Here is a 26,641-nt window from a genome sequence, read left to right on the forward strand (position 1 = left end):
GCGGGTCCCCGATCAAAACGCTTTTAGTCCGCCATCCGCGCTGATGTGACATCACCGCTTTTCTACCGCCCCGTCCGCGACCGCTCCAGAACCCTTCCGCGTCAATGCGACGGAGCCTTTAAGCTTTTCTGCTAAAAAAATATATTATTACCTATCGGAAGTCTATTTACAAGTGAAGCTTACTTCTCTTGTGAAGGTTAACGCAAAATTGTAGTTTTTAGTTGAATTTTTACAGGTATCAAGGGCGAATGCTACGAAAATTCACAAGGATACTAGACCACATGCTTGCAAAAGTAGAATCCGACCAAAACTAAAATTAGACTCGAACCTTACCTTAAAAGGTTAAAGTTGGCTCAATAAAAAGAATATCACGAAAAATTGTCTTCTTTTTTTTTAGGGTTCCGTACCCAAAGGGTCAAATGGGACCCTTTTACTGAGACTCCGCTGTCCGTCCGTCTGTCATAGTGATAGTTAGCCAGTTGAAATTTCTACATATTATGTATTTCTGTTCGCGCTATAACAACAAATACTAAAATCAGAATAAAATAAATATTTCTTTCCAATCTTGAGGTTCTCATTCAATTACCGAAGTTAAGCAACGTCGGGCGGGGTCAGTACTTGGATGGGTGACCGTTTTTATAGATAAATAAATAAATAAATTTTATAGGACATTATTACACAAATTGACTAAGTCCCACAGTAAGCTCAATAAGGCTTGTGTTGAGGGTACTTAGACAACGATATATATAATATATAAATACTTAAATACATAGAAAACACCCATGACTCAGGAACAAATATCCATGCTCATCACACGAATAAATGCCCTTACCAGGATTTGAACCCGGGACCATCAGCTTCGTAGGCAGGGTCACTACCTACTAGGCCAAACCCTTGTTGGTACGGAACCCTTCCTGTACGTTACCCTGCATACCATAGCAGTATAGTTTTAATATAAAATAGCTAGTGATCTAACTGAGGGATCTGACGATATACTTACTGAAAGAACAGAACTTTTAAGAGTAGTAGAGATGAAAGGTAAAAACCTGCTGAAAGGCCATATCTTCAGTCTCAAGTTTCGCGCCTTGTAAATTACTGGCTTTACTTGCTTTCTGTAGGAATTCATATAAGGTGTCACAAAGAATTTAATACTTGACCTGTTAATGTGAAGTCTCCATAGCAAGGCAATAAATGTATCATAGACTTTTAAAGCGGATTAATTTCATAACTAGCAATAATATTAACTTGTACCGATGCTAACTTTGAATATTATGATGGGGTACACGTCGTAATTTTTCTGAAAAGAAGTAGATAATTGAGCTTATGCAGCTGCGCTTATAGAGAATACAGGAAACGTTATTATTCGCTTAGAACCTCTTTCTTTTTTTGAAGTCGATTATATGCGTATGATAATAATGATAATGATAAATTTATTTGCATTAAATATGGTAACATAAGTAGGTCTTTAAAATCAATTAGAACATTCATATTTATTTATTAGTAAATATTTAATTGCTGCTGAATTGCCTTCATGTAATCCAACAGGCCTTCGAGACGAATTGTTGATATCGTAGTTACGCGGTGTGATAGCAATTCGCATTTTGATCTATGATATACAGGGTGTTTAATCACCTGCTGTAATTTACGGGCTGAATATATGTCATATTGAGCAACTTTTACTATGGGACCAATCCCGAAATGCGATTTTTTTTTTTACTTTCTCGTAGAAAATATCAAGGTCAGACAGCCAAAATGTATGAACCAACCAATTTTTGTTCGCCTATATACTCACCACGTTAATTTCTGCAGGTGACTAAATAAACACTCTGTATAATAACTATAGACACGTCATATATGGTCTCTTTAAAGTGAAGATCGTAAATTGTGACAACTGTAACAATTAAGTTAGTCCCGCCCAGGCGAGCGCGAGATGTGGCCGCCATGTTAGTTTACCACCAACAAAAAGGCCGTAATTTTGATGACATCCGAGACAAGCGTGATCTTTGCAAAAAGTGACAAAAATAAACCACTTTCATTTCAATATTCATGAAGGTTTCTTGCCATAATGTTCAAGTGTAATATATTTTATTTATAAAATATCATTGGCTGGAAACCGTAGATTTACGCTCGTTTTCAAAGAGGTTTCATGTAACCCGGTTGCAATCGAGTCGCATTGTCGAGTGGCGGCGGTGGCGTGCGATCCCCTATTATTATGGTTTCCGTGAACCACAATCAATACACTGCACTGCAGTCTCATTATGTACATATTTGCATACGACGCAGCTTTTCAAATTTCCAGTTACAATCCTAAGATACGTTGAAAACCGTTCTTGAAACACATTTTATCACTTTGGAAGTGTCTCTGGCGCAAACTATTAAATTTAGACAAAAATGATATTAGAAACCTCAATATCATTTTTTAAGACCTTTCCATAGATATACCACACGTTTTTGAGTTGCGAGTCTCGTAAATTTAGTTTCTCAATTTCTGCTGCATTCGGTTTCATACAAAACGCCTGCCGGCCTAGCCAAGGTGACAATCGTTATCGCTACGACAACGAAACGCTTTGTGTCTCTATCACTCGTCCATATTAGTGCGACAGTGACAGTTGCGTTTGGATGGCTACCGAGCGTAAGCGTTTTGCATGTTAGCCACGCGGGCTGTTTGGTTCACACGGCGACGCAAAATGAGTTGTCTGCTAACATATATTGGAATTTCTGCAACTGAAATTACGCAGCTCACAACTCGCAAAATTACGCTCTTCTGTCTTTTTATACGAAAACTGTGACAGATTGATAAATAATTGCAACCGGATGAACGGGCTACATAATGGTTTTTTACAGGAAATGGTTATAATAATGGTACCACGAAACATCCACAGAAATATTTGAGTATTTTTGATATTTCACTGATCCCTGTAAAATTCCTACCGCTTTGCGCGTTGTATTGTGCTTCGTCTTATATGTTTTTGTCGTGTTTAATGGAAGATACTGGAATTGGGTTACAACATAATTAACAAATGAAAAACTATGTTTTTCCTCTATTTCATTTAAAGAAAATAACTCTAGATATAATATTACGGTTTGTTTCAAATTACGCAACCTAACAAATGTTTCGGAGAGTTCCGATCAGTTCGAGCCCCTCGCTGTCAACGCGCAAGTCTCAGGGAGCCTAGCCTAGTTGACTACGTACACCGACAAACGCCTGATGACAGAAACTACGAAAAGTCACGTTACTATTTCCATACATCATTTAAGTTTCTGTAGGCGTTTTCTATCAACGGTTGTGATCATCACCCACAGCCCTAAAATGTAGACCTTTTAAGCTCTCTCTCTCTTTTAAACGTAAAATTATATAATGTTGGTACATAATATATCTCCCGAATTAAATTAAACCCTTATTTATATAAATAAGTAGCGTCCCTAAGACGTATAGCGCGTATTCCTTCAGCCAGGGGTGCCACTTATTTACCGCGGCCCACAATGTGTTATATCTGTCAGGGGTGACACAGCTGAGGTCCTTGGAGACCGTTTACAGATGTGGTCGCTTAATGGTGTATGTTGGGTGTTTAATTTGAGTTACGGTAGAGGCAGAACTTTGTGTAGATTAGATTTTGAGCACATCAGTATGTACTCGTATATATATTAGGAGCAAAATAAACTTTTTCTTTGATTTGTGACTTTTTGATCCTGGGAAGATAATAATTAGCAACCAATCATTAGTAATCAAGTCGTCTTTCGTGTTTCACATTACTATCAAGATATCTATCAAGTAAATGTTAGAGTTAGCAAGCACTCTAACAATTTGTTTTATGAAAATTATCGATAGTAAGTGCCTATCGTCGTTAATTTAATATGTAGGTATTAAAGTTGATCTCTTAAGACCATTTTGCGCTGCAGCACATATATATATATATATATATATATATATAGCTACCCTCAACGCCCTTTAAAACTAATTTATATTTGCCACTTTTTCAATCAGTGGCAAATAGAAATTAGTCTTATGAGCTTTCTTTTATTTATTTATTTATTATATATTATTTATTTATTTGTGTGAAGAACACGTATCCGTTCACATTCCTGAGTCATAAATGTTTTCTATACATGTATTTATATCGTCGCTTAGTATCCACAGTACAAGCTTCGATTAATTTGGGGCCAGGTCGATCTGTGATTGTCACGAAATATTTTTTTTCTGTTGGGACTAGGTTGATTTTTTATGATTGTTCCATCTAGATAAGGTAAGATAAGATAATGATTTATTTGCTTAAACATGGTTCATTAAGTTGACATAATCAGTATAAGCCATCAGTATCGCATGTTTGGCCCAGGGCAGCATGCAAATATTAATCTTAAAATAAAACTACTTACATTATGTAAGTACTTTAAGAATAAATTATTTACATTGCATCCATTTTCATTCCAATTTTTATTTAATATAATAAACATTTTATTATTATTTAATATAAATTACGCATTATTCATTTTTAAATTCCCAAATCCCAATTCTATATTATCTGTTTATTTATTACCTAAAGTATTAATTAATAATGTATTCATTATTTATAAAAGGAATATTTTTGTTTTATACTCGTCCTTACACGTCTAACAAAATGCCATGAAAATTAAAACTATAATCATCTTACTGAAAAACGTACCTGCTATATTCAAAATTAATATTCTGCTTTGGCTTTGATACACAAACACAAATGTGACAATTGCTTCTGGTAGTTCTGGTCCCGTTCTTGGTCCCGGGTACGTCCTTAAACTACGTCCGAAAGAGAGGTATGGGCATTATGAATGTCATCTCGCTTTGTGTGGTAGGGCACAGCACAGCGGATGTCATTCCAGATCTAGAGCAGAGCCCAACTGGGGAAATACCTCACCGAAAACCGCAGCCAAATAACACTAGACCCCACTCATAGTTTTGTGTTCCTGCCGTTGCGGGGTGTTAGGGTTGGCAACACGCATGTAACTCCTCTGGAGTTGCAGGCGTACATAGGCTACGGAGATTTCTTACCATCAGGTGGGCCGTATCCTTATTTGCAACCGAGGTAGTATAAAATAAATACAAAAATATAACATGTTTTAAAAACAATTTTACGTGGAAATTTCTAAATGTATAAAAAATATTATAAAAACTTTCCGACCCGACAGCACATCAGTATCCACTGCAAATAGTCGCTCGCTGGAAATCTACTAACCGTTGTGTATATAGTGGCAAAAGTTCCTGAACCCTCCAACCCTCAGGCCTGATTTCTAGTTACAACTTGCCGTAACCGACTGGTAACCGAGGGGAACCACTTGGTTAATTTTGTTGTCGGAAAATTGAGCGGACGGTTTCGCTTATAAATGTTCTAATTGCTTTCTTAATTGGGGGATAATGTCTGAATTTAAAAATGCTTTAATATTGTTGCGTTTTAATGAGAGAAAGTTTTTCGATAAAAACAAACTGGGCAGACGATTTGTTGAGTTTAAAATGGATCTGATGAAAAACCTGGGTGAATTTCCTGATATAATCGCTACTTCGAAAAATGTTTGTTCGATGTTTCCATTGGGAAATTTTCATTTGCAGGGCGCGATTCAAAAATAATTTATTTTATATAAACTTTTGAAAAAGGAATCATGTCGAAAATGTTGAGCGATATTCGATAATCTATCCGTTAAAAGTTTCAGTCTTATGATGGTTTTCTGGTTACGAAATAAAGCCAAGTTGTTTTATTTGCGTGCTTCATTAGTCGTAATACTTCTTTTTATAAATAACTAAAAGAGCTAGTCTATGTACCTATATTTTAGCTGCTCGGCTTTTGGCTGCGTTATTTTCCTACCACGATTATTATCGCACCGGAAAAACAAGTAAACGAATATTCGCCCGAATGAGACTATATGCAAACAAATTGTTTCCTTTAAAGGAGTAGCAAAATTGTTACTCACGTTTCGGCTATGTGACGTTAAAGCAAAATCAACCCTTTATCCGCTGCACGATTTTCAGAACGTTGACGGATTAATCCGTGCTCGGTGCTGAAGGGTTAAGCTTAGTCACGAGACGCAACTTTGATTGTATGTTTATGCTGTTACGTGTTCCGTTATTTTTGACGGTAGCAAAGTCTAGCCAACTTCACACGTTATACAGTTAATTAAAGTCTTACATATTATAAAATATTGCCTTTTTTTTCATAAAGGTTTGTCAAAAGTCATCTACATTGTAATAAAGATATTAAATAGAAATTATGAAAAAATTATATGTTGCCATACAAAATGTTGAACTGGCAATGGTCGTAACCAGAATGTGAGTTATTTAATTTTAAAATAATATTTATCTATTTTACTATTTTATAATACCCATGGTGCTACTTAGTGCGGTAATTAGCATATTACGTAAGTATGTCGAAATTTTAAAGCGCCATATGTACTGTAAAACGTTGTACTATGCATGTGCGAATAGGTTATTCGCAACTCGTATCGATTTAAATAAAACACTCATTTCGTCGTGTTTTAATTTATCACCACTCGTTGCGAATTTCCTAATTTTCGCACTTGTATCGTATTGGCAACAAGTAGTATACAAATCCATCGCATGAAAATCAAATTTTTTATTGGCATAAATATAAGCTTGTTTCCATACTTTGGTTCTGACACGTGTAGTTTGCCATATCCATCATTTTGACCATTTCCCCCAGTTGTGTGTGCCAGGCACTCGTACAAAGAACATTTTTATATTTGACAGACGTTAATAAATAAGGCCTATTCGCTGCGTGGAAAGCGGGTGGTGGGGGAAGACGGAACGATCACAGCGCTTGAGGTGGCCAAAAATGACAGCTTTGTTCCTCTCAATTTCCATACTTCTCCGTTATTTGTTCACGTCTTTTGCTTTAAGATCATATTTACGATAAAAATGGGTCCCGACAGGTGTTTTGTGGTAAAATGCAATAATACTGGACGAAACAGTAATATTTATTTTACATATTTTCATTACCGAGCTAGAAATTAGACTTTTATATCATATAGTATTTATTCCAGGCTTAACAACGTAACGGTTAAACATTTTATCTATTCTATGTCAACACAAAGTTTTCCATGGATGTGTATAAAATAGTATGGCCTACAGTGTACCTACATTTATTAGGTAATTGTAATATTATTTATAATGAGTAATGACAGTTATTGAAAGCCCTTGAAAATCATATTTTTGACACGTAGAGTTGTCTGTTGTCTGTCGCAACAGACGTTATGATAGCCGAGAAAACTTATTTTTTTAACATAAAATGTGTTGATTAAAACCTGTGAAGGAGGAAGGTTCTTATACTTGAAGCATCATACGTATCCCCAGGAAAAGGATCACGAAGTGGGTCATTAAAACATAATGAAACATGCATTTTTAATTGAATTTGTAACGAAACAACAACGAAGAAAATTTACAGAATAATATAAAATATACAGATAATTCTTACTATGTTTAGTAAAGCAAAAACCAAATGTGTTTTATATTAAAAACTCAAAGTTTTTACACATTGGTAACTGCATTATAGTAAATATTTTAAAGGAATAATCTTTATTTTGTTGCGCTCATTATTTATCAGTTGCGAAACTAGCGAACGCTAAGCGGCGCTGCCATCGCGCACGGTCCCAATATCTAAAAATTGTCGCTCAATCTCAATTTTCAAACACAATCCTAAGTTTGCAAAACCCTTCGTAGATAAAGGTTCAAAGATTCCATTTACTCCATGAACTTTCCAACACTAGACAATTTAAACATTAAACTCCAGCTAATCATTGCGAAGCACGACTCATTTTCCGACAGAATCGGCAAATTACGGCCCGTCCTCTGAATGCCTTCATCGAGTCGAAAAGATCGTCATTTAGTTACAATTTACTTCAGTTGAGAGAGTAAAGGGCTTTGGGTTGTGGTTTAAGCACAAGCAGAAGCGATTGAGCAACTTTAAAAGATAAGTTAGTGTGCAGTTCGACGCTAGATGGCGCTGTTAATCTGCGATAAACCATGCACTTACTCGATAAGATAAATATAATATTTACACAAGCCTTCTTGGCTTACCGTGAGGCTTAATCAATTTGTGTAAGAAATTCCCTATAAAATTTTTATTTATTTACCCAACGAGACATGTAAAATGCTGTAATGATATTATTGTAAATCTGAACATTCCAGATTTCAAGCTTCCTTCCTGCGAGCGGTGAATTTTTCCATTTCTCCTTTATTTTAATAAATTATTAAAAAGTACTAAGATGTGAACAGCTCTATTTTGCTTGTTTTTTTGTTGACTATTTCTAACTTTTATTTTAATGCGTGTAATTGCTCTTTGGAGAGATTCAGGCCATGCCTACATCCTACTACTTAAATTTCTATATGTAGATCAGTATGAAGGGCAACAGGAGACTGAAGCCTTAGAACTTACACAAACCACGTAAAATCGCTCGTCTCTTATATCTTTTACTTTTTCTATGAGCCCGTCTATTACGCAAAATGGCGTGCAATTGAAAAGTTGCGAAGGTCCGAGACAAAAGGGACAGGTGCCATTGTCCAGGACTCAACGCCACTCATTTAAAAAGGTACTTAATAGAAAAAGTTGAATTAATTACGAACTGGTAGAGATGCAATGTTTAATCGCGAAATGTTTAGTATTGTTTTACTTGCTTGATTCAAATATGATGCAGTAGTTAAACAAGTTATTTATCTGTTATTATGAACCACTAACTCAATTTGATGAAATAATTATGTCGTGAAATAAAAAGACTATTGAACAGGTACCTAAGCCAATAATTATACAGTCGCCATCAGATATATCGGAGCGGCGAAAGTGATCACAAATATCTCAACACGCGTCTATTGTCAAGGTGTTTGCGTGCGTGTTCCGATATTTTTTAGTTCAAATATTTTTGTACTTAACAATAGAGGTGTGTTCATATATTTGTGACCCACTTGGCTGCAGGCGACTTTTATCCCTCTGTACTGATTTTCTTTTCCGCACCAATTGTCAGTCAATGGTTGACTGCCTGTTGTTGAGAATGCCTTAAGGCATTAAGTCCGCCATTTGTACTTTTTTTGTATTGTGCAATAAAGGTTAAATAAATAAATAAATATACATAATTTTGGCCCTCTATCCGTGTCGATTTTTAATACTATACAAAAACAAATGTACAATCGCTCATTCTGAAGAAACTTTCAGTTAAATAGTCTGGCAATGATATTTCTCTCTGTCGTCCTCATCTATTGGCCGTCGGAAAATTATCAAAATTGTGAAATTCCTAAATTAAAAAAGTTTCGGAAACTTCTCATCTTTTTGTATGGGGTTCGAAATATTCCGTTTCCAAAATGAATGTTTCCTTAATTTTCTTAAAATATCTGATAACTTTTTCAACTTGCACATCTGTAATCCTATTTAACATTAGTGATAAAATTTGTTAATTTAATCTGTATGTTTCTTTGTTTCTAGGTAAGTAACTACCGATCAACGAAGGTGAACAAACCGATGTCGATTTTAAACGGAGTAAGTAACAAACGTGTTTACAAAACTTGCAATGCTGGCACGAGGATAGATTGGTCCCTCAAAGCTATGGATGAAAGCGTTCAATTTGATAGCTTTGGCCAACTAGCTCCGAAACTATAGTTAACCCCATTCAGCTATGGAATTGGTGTGATATCGCGTGCTCGGCACTGAATGGGTTAAGAGTAATGGCAATGTGTATATTATAGAATTTATCTACGTTGTGCACCCGTTTTTGTAGTTCTGGAGTGTTTTATTTTGTTATGCTATATGATGGTCCCCAACAGAGACAGAAGTGGTCGTACTTCATTAAAAAAATTAAGTACACGGACTTTTTGCCCATATTTTTAAGGAAAAAAGTTGCTAAGTGCTTTTTATATGTATACCTTTAAATGCATTTTAGGAGATACAGCTTACATACCTAATCGATGTTTTATTTTCTTACTATTCCCAGAATCAGTAAACAATTAAGTGACACACATTAATTTCGGGCAATAGGAAAAAAAACGGATATTTATGGATTTCAATGCTCCAATGCGAAATTCAAACAGTAAAATATATAAAAATTCTAAGTACAATTTTAAATACGCGCATAACCCTCATAGCTATAGTTTGATTATTTCTTGTTTGTAAAAATCCCCGCTCATCAAAATCATACCAAAAAATTAATCAGCGAGATCAAATGGTCAACAGTCATACACGCTTAAGATTTGATGGATTAAAACGTTTTTTGTAACCAACAAAATGATTAGGCTACTGCCGAAACAATTGAAACTGACATGCCAAAACATCATCACATCACATGACCGAGGGTGTAATTGGCTTGACGAACTCGAGAGAGTCTACTTTTCGACAGAACCAGAAGAAAAAGGGCTGTGCTCTGAAGAATTATTTGACATGATGCCAACGGCCGCTTTCTGTCGCTGCCACTATTCACCGCTCGCCGTCGGGTGTTCATCCCGAACGAAGGCTGCGATTTAAGAGGAATTTCCTCTCGCGGATGGCTGGGCTGTGGAATGAGCTCCCCCTGTCGAGGGTTTCTTGAGGGACTACAGTATGGGTTTTTCAAAAAAGGAGTGTACAGGTTTTTAAAGGGTCGGCGCGCTGCTTACGATCAGCACTCTTATGGATAAAATGCGACTTTCTCGTTAGTTTTTAAAGAATAAATAGAGTCTTTACGAGCCGGTGTGCGAGAATATTCTTAAAACACAGAATCGGTCCAGACCAGACGTCTTCTATAAATCAGGGAACATACAAAAGTAAACAAAAGATCTGGATGAATTGAGAATCTGGTCATTTTTGAAATCAATAAAAAAAGAAGTCAAGTTTTGATTACACATTTCAAGACTTCACTGGCGCCGCGCTCGACTCCTGCGCACACGTTTCCGATGAATGCGGGTTGTCATGTCGGTCCTTTGATTGGTTGGACAATTGCTCAAGTAGGTAATGATCGCTTCCAGGATGGGGCAAGTAGGGGGCTATGTTTTAGTGATCGTTCTGTGATCATGCGACATTGTTTTCCTACGACAAAACGGACGGTCACTGCGCATTCTATAATAATTTACTGTTTTTTTATTACACATCTCAATACTTAAAAGATAAAAAGTAGTACCTACGGAGGGGGGGGGGCTAGCCTAGACAATCGTAGATAGAAAACGCCAATGGAAACTTAAATAATGTATGAAAATAGTCACGTGGGTTTTCGAGTTGTCGTAACATCTGTCATCCGAATACATCTTTATTTATTTATTTGGCGTTTGTCGATATACGATTATCTTCGCTGGCCCCCTTGGACTTCGACTTAAGTGATTATTATTATTTATACATATTAGATCTTAGAAATTTCTCACATATAAAATGAAGACTCAAAAAGTGCTACGTGTGTATGTGATTGGTCCCTGAATAACTACCTCTACCAAATTGTCTCTGGAGTTTATAGTTCATTTTCTAGACTACATAGTAATTAAGACACCAACCATCTGTCTAATTTCAGTGGGCGTTACTTATAAACGCTTCTTTATTAAATGCCACCATTAATTTAGCAAGCAATATGGCGTCAATTACGTAAGAAATTCCGTAGCTTATTTTAGACTTCTCACTTATTTTAGCTTAAGATGAAGACTTGCTATAAAGACTAATACTTAGGATAAATTAAGTTTCTTTTCAAATCTCTATAAACGTTAGTGTGAGATTATAACTCGATGAACGTAGGTAATGTAACCGTTTCTCTAGTTGATATTTACAGTAAAACGACACAAAGAATTTTTTTTTTAATTTTTTTTTTCCGTTTGACCCATTAATATTCTTACGGAGTGCTTATTCACCGTTATATTAGGGCCTGATCCCTACAGGGTGAATTGTCACGAGGCTTATGCGAGCGTGTGATCTCAGCATGCATGCCCCATTTCTCATCATACGTGGTTCGCAAGTCAATGCGTAATGCCGGGTATCAAGTGCGGAGAGTTATAAAAATATTAGCCCCTCGGTATTTAGTGAATCTTGTCACTGGGTCTACTACGAATGAGAATTTTTATCTGTACAAACCTATAATGCAGTATCTAAACGCAGCCGGGCGGCTACGTTAGTGTTTGAGAGCCCTTTGTTAAGTACCTAAATCTCAATAACGCTAGCATCACATACTTCATTTCTTGCAAATCATTCTTTTTTACCTCCATATTTACCATCAACTACATTCTGAAATTGAGCGTTTTGGCAATTGCCCTGGTATACCAGACAATCATACCTATACATTACATAATTTATATTTATAAAATGCTTAATTTACGAAAGCGTTGGTGGGTGGTAGTTGATGGTTGGTTGGTTGGTTGGTTGGTTGGTTGGTTGGTTGGTTGGTTGGTGGTTGGTTGGTAGCTTTCAATCCAGAGGTCGCTGGCTTAAACCCCTGCTCGTATCAATGGGTTTTGGAAACTTATGTACGATATTTCCCAGTCCCTTTTCGGTGAAGGAAAACATTGCGAGGAAACCGGATTAATCCCAATAAGGCCTAGTTTACACTCTGGGCCGGAAGGTCAAATGGCAGTCGCTTTCATATAAACTAGTGCCTACGCCAATTCTGGGGATTAGTTGCCAAGCGGACCCCAGGCTCCCATGAGCCGTGGCAGTAAACCGGGACAAACGCTAGAAAGAAGAGAATAAAATGCTAAATTCATAATGGGAGCTGCGTAAAAAGTAAGTATCTAAATTAATACATCGAATCCTAAATTTACTATTTAATTATTGATTTACATACTACCTTCCTCTACAAATAATTTCTTTTCAGTTTTTTTTTCAACATTATTCAGTATCAGCTAAATTTTGCTATGTCCAAAGCGGCCTTTTTATGAAAATATCGGAAAGCTCCACGTGAACACATAGAGCGTAAATTTCATCAGTCCCCAATCCGTAAAAAGGCCTCATTACAATTCGTCCCCTTCCCAATTTTCCACCGTAGCAAATAAGTTTCCGAACTTCAAACAAACTACATTTCTGAAGAACTAGTCGTATCCTGCTTGGGGCGGTCGTATCTGGCTTATTCCGGGAGCCCAAACTTTAAGTAAATAATAAATAAAAATTATAGGACATCTTTACACAAATTGACTAAGTCCCACGGTATGCTCAATAAGGCTTGTGTTATAAATACTTATTTTTTTTGTGTAGGATAATTATATAGAACAGTTTCCCAATTAAATTACATATTGGTGGCTAAAGTGGGTACACTAGGTACCTACATCAAATGTAGCGGATGAAACAACGCGCCGTATCTGCCACCCTCAAATATTTTTGCAAATAGTTGATATAGATGCTCAACAATATGGGTTGAAAGGTATTTCAGTGTAATCGTTTTACAAATAGAGACACATCTCTATTTGTAAAACTATTAGATAGTTGTATGTAGTTTTGAAGCATAGTCTGATATGTCAGTTTTGATGTTGACTGTGCGTGGCACGGTCGCCAGAAATATCCGGTTTGCGGCGACGCCGAGCGGCGCAATCTAGTTTACGCCGATTGGGATATTCAAAGTGAATGCGGCCGTTTCACTGGCATTCGTTTCCGATTGGATTTTTCTGTTAGTATTGTGATGATTTTTCTGTCGACAATAAATTATTACCTTAAAGTATTACATACGTTATACCTTGATTTCACTGGTTAAAATCATCTAGTTTATAGTTATATGAATAGAAGGCAGTTTGCTGTCAGTCCTTTTGAAGATCCATAGAAGAATGCTATGTCTCGAAATAGACGTATTTCGACTAATATGACGATGATGAGCAGCACGTCGGTCGCGGGAAATATCCGGTTTGCGGCGACGCAGACCGGCGCAATCTGGTTTTCGGCTGTTTGGGATATTCAAAAGTGAATGCGGCCATTTTGCTGGCATTCGTTTCCTAATGCGCTTTTTCTAATATACTCTTTCTTTTTCAATTAAAGAGTACTACACCATACAGTTTCTGCGCAAGAAACAAATAAGCGTCCCTACGTTGATGTTCACTGGGTAAAAATCATAGTCACATGAGCACGTAGAGCACGTAGGTCGCTAGAAATATTTGGTTTGCGGCGCCGCCGAGCGACGCAATCTGGTTTTAGCCGGATTGGGATATTCAAAGTGAATGCGGCCATTTCGCCGGCATTCGTTTCCGATAGGTATTTTCTATTAGCTTGTAATGTAATGTTAGAAATTACTGACAAATAATCTATTTGCAAATTCTAATACACACGTTGAGGTTGAAAAGTCATTTAAGCCATTGAGCCAAATGAGCCAACCGACAGCCGTTGTGGAGACTTTTGTGTAGCGTTTGTCCAAAAGAAAGTGTTAGCGAAACTCTGTGTGCAAAATCAATGGTTAAGGTTCTTGAGTACCTACTCAAAGATGTGAGGAAACATTCAACTATGAAACTAGTGATTTTGCAGTGCTTACAGAAAACCATTGGATGTCTGCTTAGATGCCTACCGTCGTGAAGGCCTTTTTTTCCAGTCTTTATCCAAATATCGACGTCTTTCAACTGATGATATCACGCAGTTCGGTCGCAGGAAATATCCGGTTTGCGGCGACGCGGGGCGGAGCAATCTGGTTTTAGCCGGATTGCGATATTTAAAGTGAATGCCGCTATTTCGCTGGCATTCATTTGCGATAGACGTTTTCTATTAGCTTGTCAGTACTTACTATTGTAAAAGTGGGGCTTATGGAGAATTTATTATGAAATAGGAATTATACATTACATAGACGAAATTAAACAGGCTTGTTTTTAGTGGGTGCGAATATTTGAGAAACACGCGGAACAATTCTGCTTAATGTAGACTAAGCATCGTATGTGGATCCTACAACCGCTAGATCACAAAAAACATTAACTAATGGCACTGTGACGATACGAGATAGATAATGTTGAATAAATCTCCAGTAACAACCCACTTATATTCTCAATTTCCAGATTAAATCGACACTGTAATAGTAACAACGGACTAATACACTCGTAAAGGCACTCAACGCCGGTAAATCAGAGATTAAAACTCCGGTATTTGCCACTTCAGATCGGTATCCATTTCCGCTCATTCACTCGTTCACTCATTCAACAATTTCTGATCTAGCCGTGTAGTACAGCTGGCACCTTTAAATGATAGATATGACTCAAACATGAGCCAGGCCACGGCATATCAACATAGAACGTGTCTCTACTCACTGGACATTGACCGAGATCCCGAGTAGAGTTATTTCTCAGGAGTGTTCTAATATAGTAAATTAGTAGTAGCTTCGAGCAATTATTTCATGAAACCGATGCTGCCGAAAATAACATTAATAATCACATTCTATGGACATCACTAGTTTGCATTTAGGAATACTGTGTTATAATAAAAGACAAGAAAGGAGCTATACGGATGCAGCGCGTAAGAAAGAGACTTTCTTAAAAAACGTCATCGAGTTCTAGGAACTCGATGACTCGATGACGCTGCCTCATTTAATGAGACGCTTAAATTAAAATTATTTTGTATCCAAATCTCTAAAAATCGGCTTACCTGTGAAAAGAAATGCCATTTTTTTGTACACCAGAGTTTTTAGTGTTCTTGCCACACAATTTCACACATCAGTAATGCATTTTTCATGGCAAAAACTTCGAGCTACCGATGTTTCTAGACCGAGCTCGGTCCACAGACTGAAGTAAGCAATTGTAGGCGTGTTTCGAAATTCGAGTAAACATACCGTATGCGTGGCAGAGGGGGTTGCGCGACTATGCCACGTCTTTTAGGATTACTGTTCTGTGCATGACATATTACCCTTTAATTACCGAGTGTCTACATACAGGCTGTTTCGAAGTATTAAATCGTAAATCATTACTTTCTCCGTGATTACTGTGGCGTTTGGAATGAGACTGAAAATTGGTTAGAAATACCCTAATCGCCACATCCTATTCATCTATGTCCAGAGAGTAGGACACGTTATATAAATGACTTTTTTTACCTAATAAAATTGAACATATCTATGTATATATTCATCAATATAATAGTAGCGTTTACTTAGAAGCATGCGTTTTACTTTGATTACAAATTGACTTTCGTTATTTTCTTTTTTTTATTTGTTCTGGTAGTTTTTTAACTGACATTGATAACGGGCCGGAAGAGTCAAATTTTATGAAATAGACATCATTTCTCACAAGTATGGTGATACTATTATGTCATCTGTAATGCTATTATTGATATTCTCCAGTACGTGGAAACGGGTATTTTGAAGCTGCGAATTTATATTTGAACATTCGACAAATCAATAAAATTGTTTACCAACTTTTAAATATATTATTCCATTTGAGCCTTTCTTTACTAAAACAATTTTTTTCTTATTTATGCTCATGTCGCACTATGATTTCGAAGGATCAATATTTAATGTTTTTTGTAGGAAAATAATAGCTATTTATATTTAGCCTTAGCCGTTTTTTAACCTAAGTTTTATTACAGCATAAAAAATAACTTATTGATATAAATAGAATAAAAAAAACCATTAAACTAAAAGAATTTTCATCACAAAACACTTTTATGACCAAATAAATTCCTGAGCAGAGTGAACATCATCCTGAATATGTATCCTTTGAAATTACATACATTCTCCTTGTACCTTCTCGCGACCCTCACATACATGGCATTTAAACGAAATTCAACCTTAAGCGTAAGTCTTTATGGAAGTCAAGAGCGTATTTGTATGATTGTGTGTTGTCACACAGTGGCATAGTTGTGATATGACTGAGATTAAGTATGTTCCGCAGACGTATGATGGATGGGATTATCCATTTGATAAAACTATCATCACTTTTCAAAATCGCGCGATTGAAAGAGACAAATACCGTTGGAGACCTATCTAAGTGACAGATTTAGTAATCGTGCAAAAGTGGCATTTTCTGTAATATAAATATAAAATAATACTCAATGTTACATGGTGAATTGCTCTGAAATAGAAAACCACCATTTTTGGAAAAACTTAAAGCTTAAAAATTTGGTTTAGCTAAACGGAAGATTTTTGTTCTAGTTGTGGAATGAGCTGAGAAGTTTCCCTTGCGCAATGATATGGGGTTCTTCAAGAAGCAGGTATTTAGGCTTCTCAAATGTTGGCAACGCATAAGTGGCTACTCTGATGTTGCTTATGTCCATGGGTGGCGTTGACTGCTTCCCATCCATTTGCTGCCTATTACATAAAAAAAATCCTTTCCTGGCTTTTCGTATGCAAAATTGTACAAAGTTTCACATCATGTTCATCGTAGGTGCACCGTATGGAATTTGGGTAGTGTTGATTCAGTCTTGAGTCCTATGAGCCTTCTGCTTTAAGACTCGACCCGGCTTTGTAATTTAGGCGAAGCCTTGAGTTCTCTTTAACTTGTAAGAGGCCCAAGCTTTTTGTAAAGACTTGAGTCCTCTTCAGGGAACTCTAAAATTTTATCAAAAATTTCTAAGATGTAACTACAATTCCTTACACACAGGCTCACATCACGTTGCCCCGAAGAAGTGCGACCATCATACTGCAAGTTTTATGTGACATGATGAAGGTAATGGTGCTTGGTTAATATTTAATTAAATTCTGTGGAGGGTGAGAGTTCATATTAATGTCGGGATCTGAAAAGAGGCTTATAAATGATGTGATTTCGCGAGTTTCGTAATCTTCTTATGTTAAAAGACTATATCTCAAGATTTTTATTTTTGGATATTTTGTTCCTCAATCACGCAGAACATGGCAATGAAGATTTAGATGAAATTTGACAAACCGATAGTTTGTGACCTGGAAAAGGTTATTGAATACACTCGATTCAGACTTGTAGACTTAGAACACTGGCCATTATTCTACCAACTGAACTCCTGGAACTCGAGTTCGTCTATGCTAAATCTGTAAGCGACATACTATGGATTTTTCATCAAGAACGTCATGAAGATATGCAATCGAATCTAGTCTAGTACGCTTTGTCGCTGTCAAGCGGTGCAGAGTAACGGCCCGATTCGAAGGATGATTAAGACATGTTTAATCTTGGAAAGACCTTTAAAAGATCGATAACTAAACGACATGTCAACATTGACATTTTTTTCGATTCCGCTGTGATCCCAATAAGATCTATCTACGATATTTCTGGTGACATTGGTTGGCCGAATCGAGCTGCTTCTGTCAATTATACGACATACAAACGATACACTAAATGAGAACTTATCTAAACCAGAACTTATCATTATCGTATCTCATTCTTCGAATCGGGCTGTAAGGTTGTCCGCATATGGCGTCGTAACGTAAGAGAAGCGTAAGCGTATCGTAATACGCGCGTAGAACGACAGCGCTACGACGTAGATGGTCAAACAAGTTCGCACACGAAGCATTGTTGCAGTGAATCGTATAATATTACGCTTCGTTTGCTTATCTAAGGTTGTCTTTCCACCAGAGATGTAGTTTTTTAGCACCCAATTTAATGTTATCACTAGAGCTGAGCTGAGCGAAGTAAATGAAGTGATTCTATTGGTTCTCAACCAATACATCCCTCACTACTCATTTATTCTCGCACGTCGCTATAGAATCAATTAAATACAACAACAAACAAGACATTTCTAATGATAAAAAACTATGCCCGTAAAAATGTGTAATATTAACAGCAAGAAAACTGGCGTGAAAATGCAAGAAGCTTACGCGAAGTTCACTGAAATAGATCTTATAGTTGGGGGAAGTACGGGCAAGTTGGCAACTTTTGTCGGGGCTATGTGCGAACTTGGAGAGTCTACTCATCTTACAACTCCGGCCGTTTCTCTAAGAACTGTTTATGCGAGGAATTATAGGTTATTTGCTGGTACATTAATAACTTTTAGTATTCTAGCGCCTACGCCCGTGAATTGTCACGGAATTAGTTGCCAAGCGGACCCCAGGCTCCCATGAGCCGCGGCAAAATGCCGGGATAACGTGAAGAAGAAGAAAATTTGAGATTTCTCATATTCATTTTGCTAAAATAAATCTTATGAACTTGCGAACGAAGTACCTAGGATATCTAAATTTCGGCCACACGTGTATCGTAGATTCCCTATCAATTATATTGTAACGAAGCAGTGAAATGGAAGTTTCTACAAAAATAAGGGCCAATTAATATACTCAATCATTGGGTAGTTTATACTATAGTTTTTAGGGTTCCGTACGTCAAAAGGAAAAAAACGGAACTCTTATAGGATCACTTTGTTGTCCGTATGTCTGTCCGTCCGTCCGTTTGTCTGTCAAGACCCTTTATCTAAGGAACGAGTTGAGGTATCGAGTTGAAATTAAAACCATATACTCAGGTCTACTAGGTTGAAGCTGTGAAAAAATCTAACTTCTAATTACCTAACGTAAAAAAAGATACAGCCGTTTATGCCGCAAAACAAGTATATTTCGAGTATTTCGACACTCTTTAGGGAATCAAAGTTTATATGGTATTTACATTCCTTTGACTTATGCTACAAATATAGGGATTAAACTGGAAACTATAACATGTGCAATTCAATCATAAATTATACAGGGTGACCTTAGCCATTGGACAAACCTTGAAATCCCACGTAGGGTTACTTCTCAGGAATGCTCTGACGTTAATATTTTTTAAATTAGAACATAAGAAAAAAAATATTTTTTTCGAACAAAAGTTACCTATTTGCAATAATCTACAAAAAGAAACATACTGTGTTAATCTTTGGCAGTGTTTTTGACAATTTGTTCGAAATATTTGATAATGATGACATCTTTCAAAAGTCAGAAGCTTATTAGTGTCATAAATAAAAAAGAAAATCAAAAAGGTCGAAGAAGGTTCTATACTATTCTTTGAGGATATTACCTTAGGAACTACTAACATATACAGGCTGCTCCAAAGTAAAAAATGGTAATTTGTTAATTTCTTCGAAACCGCTACACCGGTTGTTATGATACTTTGTACTATGGTTCTAAATACCCTAATGCATATGTACATTTCGGCTTTGTCGAATGGCTAGGCACACACTATAGTCTTTATTTGAAGTAGGTACGTCATCAATCATCAAGGTTAAGCACGGTACGCGGGGTCATAATTGGACGTAGTTAAAGGAAAAGGATCCAATCCACAAAAATACCAAAACATGAGTTAAGTATACCAGGCAGGCCTTTAATGTGTATATTTTCATTCAACAAAAAAGCACTGAGCTCACATAGCGTTTTCATATTTTAATCCACATCGGATACCATCCCCCATGTATGAAAGATTAAAAATGATATTCACCAATAAGTATTCAATACTCTTGGTACCTTGTTGTAAAATTATGTTAGTGACAGGACTGGTTTATATAAATTTCAACAAGAAAAATCCAAACTGCTTGGAATCTTTTTGAGAAAATGCAATGAATACTTTTCGTCCTAAATATATATTAACAAAACTGATCCAACCCATTTGGAACGTTTTTGAGAAACTAATTTGACGATGTGTTAATACTTTAGCTAAACAACAAAAACGATTCAGCAAACTTGGATAACATTTGTGGAATTCTTGTTATTCCAGCATTGGTGTGTCAGTAAACAACAAAAACGATTCATGTTAAATATATTAACTTTACTTTAGGCTGACTTTTTAAATTTAAACAGCTTTATACTGAACCTAAAAGGCAGTTTTACTGCTATGATAGGCTAATTTTGAATTTTTTGCTTAATATGTCGACTTGGATCGTAATTCATAAACAAATTAAATAGATGAGGAAAAATAACAGAAAAAGAAATAATTCAAACTGTTTGAATCATTTTTGCAGGTTTAAATTAACTTGTTCTTATATTCAGCGTCAAACATCAAAGTCGGTTTAAGTTACTTGGATCTTTTTTGATAATTTACTCCAGGTATAGTTTCATAGTGGCAAATTAATCAACGGAAAAGATCCAGTTTACATGAATACGTTATAGGGGTTTTTTTTAATTTAAAATGGCAATACAATGCTAAATTTTAATAACGATCCATGTTAATTATATTGTTCATAAAAAATTTGCTTTTAGTATTAATTTTGTTTATACGTTGCTGGTATTAATAATATTATAGTAATTATAATTTTGAAACTTTACCTATCATTTTTGTAACTAACAAAACTGATTTTGCTATTGCGTCATGCTGTGCATTGTCGCGAAAGACAGGTCTGTGGATTTTTATTGTAAGATTGGATTCTAAATTAAAAAACGTGGTACTGTGCATTGTGTGAACGGTGTAATGGGATAAAAAATGAGGAGGGTAGACCGTATATTTAGAGCGCTGGTCGACACGACTCCAAAAACTATTTGTAACGACAAAAATGGTGAGTAAAAGCTATTTTGGTTGAGTCCATCAAAACTTCTTCCGATATATTAAAGTTCTGTTCTAATATGTGTATGTTATTATTTAGGTGAGAATAGCGATCTTAAATTTTTTGCAAGTAAGGCATGCTATGACAAGAATAAAAAAAAATGTCGAAAATAGGCATAAAAGTAAGTGGTATGGTTATAGTTATATTTCTTTTAATCTACAATTACTTTGGTATTAACTATTAAATATTCATTTTCCATTGGTTTTAGAAAAGATTAATATGTGATGAATTTGGTATGTCATGGGAAATATTGTTCAAAAATGGTATTTTGATTTATGTCCTAATTTTTTTTTTATGTAAACGATTAGTGATTATAAGAGGCTTTTATTATCATTAAACAGTTTTGTTAATACTCAATACTTTGATAAGCTATTACATTATTTTTTTAATAAAGTTTTTTATCTTTTCTTGGTGATTTTCTCGTTTTTTTTTCCAATTTATTGGGATGAATCCTTATTGCCTATTTAAAATGAAAAAGGTTACATGGAAAAAGTATTTTCTCAAAAAGGATCCAACCCCACATTTAATTAAATATCTCAAGAAATACGACATTAAACTAAATCGTTTATGTACAGAATCTTAAAACACGTCAAAACTCATGTTTCATCCAAATAAGTATTATGGGAAAAGTGAATCAGTAATGAGGAATACCATTTCTAACTTTAAACCTCCATAACTTTTGCTCATCTCGCTGTGGATTGAATCCTTTTCCTTTAACTACGTCCAATTGTATATTGTATATTCATTCATATTAATTTATTAGTATTAAGCATGTATTGTTATAAATATTACGGCTACACAATAATTATTACACTAGATGAATACAAGTAGTAGATAGTAAACTAGAAGTAAAATCTGAAAGCCGTATATTTTTATGTACGGAACCCGCGGTGGGCGAGTCCGATTCACACTTGTTCAGTTTTAACACGGTGTATTTATTAATGTATGTAGCGTACAATACGTTACAAATAAAGTGATATTGACTGTACGAGTAAATTTTATAATAGCTGACATGAATTAAGTACTTAAGTTATCACATTTACCGCTTTTCAAGCTCATAAGTTGGCAACAACATGACTTCCTTAAGAAAAACACACATAAACATCCATAATTCCCTTTGAAATCTTACTTTATTCGCACTAGATGTCGCAAAAGCTGGCAATATTCCTGCCCTCTGTAAAACATTTCACGAAATTCATGACGGCAAAGTTCTCATAAAATGTAAGTGCTATTATATTTTACGACAGGGCTCGATACGATACAGAATCAGTGACAATGTTTGCATTTCTTTTCATTTCCTTTTATAACTGCTACATTCAAATGAGTGCTATCCATTATGATAATAAATGTAGCATCCTGTCATCTCAAAATGAAGTAGATTTGGAGAAATTGCACCCTTTAAATGAGTTACGGGTTCTGTCAATAAATTGTATTGCGTAATATTTTTTTATTTTGTTTGCAAGCAATGGCTTGTCATTTAAAGGAAGGTTTGCTTTATGTGTTGCTTACATCTTTCATCGTTCAGTGGTTATTATTACTTTATTATTCTTCAGAAAATAATTATTTTCTCGAACATAAAGTACCCTGCTTGCAAAGGGTTTTTTAATGGTTTATTAATTTTCAGTAAGTATATACATTTTAACTTTCTTTATACCTACTTCAAAGGGCCACCCCACACTAGCGTCTTTTGAGCGTCGGCGTGTAGTCTGCGCTATGGAAAATGGCGTCGCTGCGCAGTTGCGCCTACGTTGCGTCGAGCAGCGGCCATATAGTTGACTAGACGCTGACGCTCGGGAGATGCTAATGTGGGGTGGCCCTGTGGCTCAAACAAGTTTAATTAGGAAATAGGCTGCTGCGACAATCAAGATTCAAAATCTGTTTATCTGTGTCCTTGTCATTTCAATAATACGAGATCGATAGAGATGAGCATTTACTAGCAGAAGTTGCTAAGCGAGCGATATTCAAACTGAGCTGCTCATACATACTATTCTACTATTCTTCTTTATTCCTGACAGTGCTATTGAGTCGAGATTATTTAGAATGTAGCCCGCTTACCTACTTTTGCTCCGGAATGATCAAACCCTTTTTTTTGAATATACAGACTTTCGCACTAAGGCGTGTCTGTCCTATGGCATGACTTACGAATATAAAGTAGCAGACAAAACTACGTCATTTGTGATTTTTTATAGAACCCTAAAACGTTGGGTATTACTCGCTGCCATTACAAAGGGCTGGCAGTCGCGGAAATTAAATGTCAATTTGATGGCACGAGACGTTGGCGTATGTCGACATAGAGCGCCATTCAGGTTTTCATCTCCTATTGACCTGATATTGATACATGATCATAATTGAGAGCTCTCTCTTGTGGGTGGAGTTATCGCCAATCCGTTCTTTTATGGCCCTGTATTGTTTGTAACGTAGAAAACTTTAGGCCTATTTTTAGTTCAATTTTTTAAGATATTTGTAAAAGAGTGTTTGTTTTCTAGATACATGATAAAAACGCAAAACAACTTTCGCAGCAGGGTGACATTTTTTGGTTGGTGCAATAAAGTTTAATAGTGGTGGTATTTTGTGAGTGCGATACATAGAGAATTATATTATTTCGAATTCTGAATGCCGCTCAGCGAGGTTTATTTCAACATTAGGAGACACCTCCATATTGGAGTTCCACATTAGGTCAGGGTTATTTCTCGCTTTGGTTTCGCATTCGTATCTTTAAGATATTTTGTCACGGGAATTAAATATGAGAAGTTTACTTTCTAAAAAGATTTGATTTGATTGATTTGGCTGTGTTGAAAGTACTAACGTACGGAGTTTAAATGATATGCGCTTATTTACTGACATTACAAAATTTCCAAACAGTAAAATGTTGGCAACTTCTCATATTCCTGTATGGGAATCGAAATAACAAAGTCTCCTTTATTTCATGTGAAAAATTTCTGAAATTTCCGAAAACTTTTCGAATGTTTTGGAAACCTTAAAACTTACACATTTTGATACTGCATACTTGAAAAATGTCACTACTTTGTCACCACGTTTATTAGCTCTTTACTTACAAAAAAAAATATACATAATGGATATATACAGATGATTACTATAACTAGCTTAAATATATCTAAAATAGGCCCTTGAGGCATTGTACCAAGGATGCTGGCGGCATGTCCTCGTTGTATCGCAATACTGATACGTTGTGCGAGGAAGCCGCCAGCTCTTCGGTCAGCAGTTACGTCAACCAGACGTTTCGCGATTTCAATTTATTATTTCACCACAAACTATATTTGTTCCTAATAAATCTCTAAGTAATACTCATAATCTTCAATGTAAAAAAAATGTCTCTCTAGTCTCTACTCACTTATGATCTGCATAGATAAAAGTATACTTTAATCTTCATAACCAATTTTCTCAACTCTGTCACCCAATTCCCCGTCACACATCATATTACTTTCTCGTTACATTTCGTTATATTATATCATGTTATGTTTGTTTGCCGCCGGCAGATGAGGTTTGCATACCAATGTCTAATAAACATAAATAAATACAAATGATCCTTTTCACGACACGGGCGTAAAAAAGGGTGCGATTATTTATAAGGTCGGAGATACTTTTGATACTTTCTGCTATATGATTATCAAAATCGTAGATCTAACTGAAACTTTTAATGCCGCCAGCATCCTTGGTACAATGCCTCAAGGGCCTATTTTAGATATAAGCTAGTTATAGTAATCATCTGTATATATCCATTATGTATATCCTGTCCTGGCGCAGAGATTGTCCATCGCGGTTCAACGCGGAAACGCGGCAAGCGTAATGGGCACCTTTGCGCCGGGAACGATGCGGGGTGGGTTGTTCGAATAGTTTTTAGGGTTTAGTTTAGGTTAAGTTTAATTTATAACGAATGTATTCCCTAGTTTTTAAGTAGGTATGTTGAATGATTGTAATTTATTTAATGATGTTACTTATACTAATTTAGTTTAATTTTGAATTGTAATATTCATTATTTCTGATTTAAGTACTCGTAAAATTATATTTTTTTATGTATATAGTTATAGTTGTAAATAAATGTGACATTTTTGACCTGACTAAACTTTTGATGAGATCGGAATATCATATCCTCATAGAATTTTGTGAAGTTTAAGCCATCTTGATACTTGTCCACAGACCGCCTCAACTACTAGACGGAGCACGTGAGAAAGTCAAGGTCAGAGGGCCTACCGGGAAATACGAAAATTGAAATTTCGTTCTATCTATCGCTGGAATATGCAAGAGAATAAGCGTTCCCGTGCAAATTTATTATGAGAGGTGCGACCGCTTATTTCAGTTGCTCGCAAATTCAGTGCCACCCAGCCAAATAAGACATTCGCGCCAGACCTCAAAAATTAGTCATGTAAAGCATAGTACCACGATCCCGACTATCGAGTCTTCCGGCCTGGGAACGAAATCTTAAAATACCGAATAGTCGGGTTTTCAGCACTGAATGTGCTAAGACCATTGTAAGTTTGCTGTGCTGTGATAATAACTCAACGAAGTTTATTTTTATATTTAAGCTTATCACAAGTCCTACAGCTCACAGAACCACCAGTATATAGATCGTGTCATTCACGAAGACGCGTGCCTGGACTAGTATTGTCATATTATTAAAGGTTAGATTTGACAAATCTGCGCGTCATCGTGGATGACACGAACTATAAAAAAAAAAAAAAGTAATAATGCGGTATCTGTATAGTCTATGGGTAGACTTTTGATGAAATCGGGAGGTTCTGTTCTCATAGAACTTTGCGAATACCTTAAGCCATCTTGATACTTGTCACAAAAGACCCCTGATCTCTGATAGAATATGAAACTATGTGAAACTGTCGTTACGAAACAATTTATCAAGAGATGGTTCTATACAAAACTTGCAATAATATCTTGTACAACGAAGCGCGCTGTAATTTATTAATAAAGTATGGATCAACTTGGTATGTAGCTAACAATTTATTACTCGTATTAGGTATATTAACTATATTTGTCGTAGGTAGGTCTGAAGTTAGGTAATTTACCTATAATATGAATATAAAAGTAACATATAAACACAACACATTATGAAAAATCTAACCTAGGGTTCCTTAGTCAGCGGGACAGGGCCCAAGAGGCCGCAGAGAGAGGAACCGACGTACTATACGCGCCTTGTCCAAAATTAGGTCCCACCTACTTACTGCCTTTGACCCTTGTTCCAGCCACCTAGCGAGAGTCTCGTATTATTGTGATGAACCTACCCAAAGGTTGTCTGGAAGATATGTCTTTAATTTATATGCTTTATTGGTATGTTATGTTTCTTTTGG

The 26,641-nt window shown here is 36.0% G+C and overlaps 2 protein-coding genes across 2 annotated transcripts in view; one reads left to right on the forward strand and one right to left on the reverse strand.

Annotated features, from left to right (window-relative positions):
* LOC133522592 (uncharacterized) overlaps positions 1-15,829 on the reverse strand; it is a 43,048-nt gene extending 27,219 nt beyond the window's left edge. The window contains exon 1 of the mRNA XM_061857949.1: positions 15,513-15,829. Within this exon, the coding sequence (XP_061713933.1) occupies positions 15,513-15,531 (19 nt within the window). The 5' untranslated portion in view covers positions 15,532-15,829. The remainder of the gene's footprint in view (positions 1-15,512) is intronic.
* LOC133522594 (uncharacterized) overlaps positions 1-26,641 on the forward strand; it is a 343,490-nt gene that overhangs the window by 233,315 nt on the left and 83,534 nt on the right. The window lies entirely within an intron of this gene.

Source organism: Cydia pomonella, chromosome 11 (assembly GCF_033807575.1).
Source record: "Cydia pomonella isolate Wapato2018A chromosome 11, ilCydPomo1, whole genome shotgun sequence".
In the NCBI taxonomy this organism is placed as follows: Eukaryota; Metazoa; Arthropoda; class Insecta; order Lepidoptera; family Tortricidae; genus Cydia; species Cydia pomonella.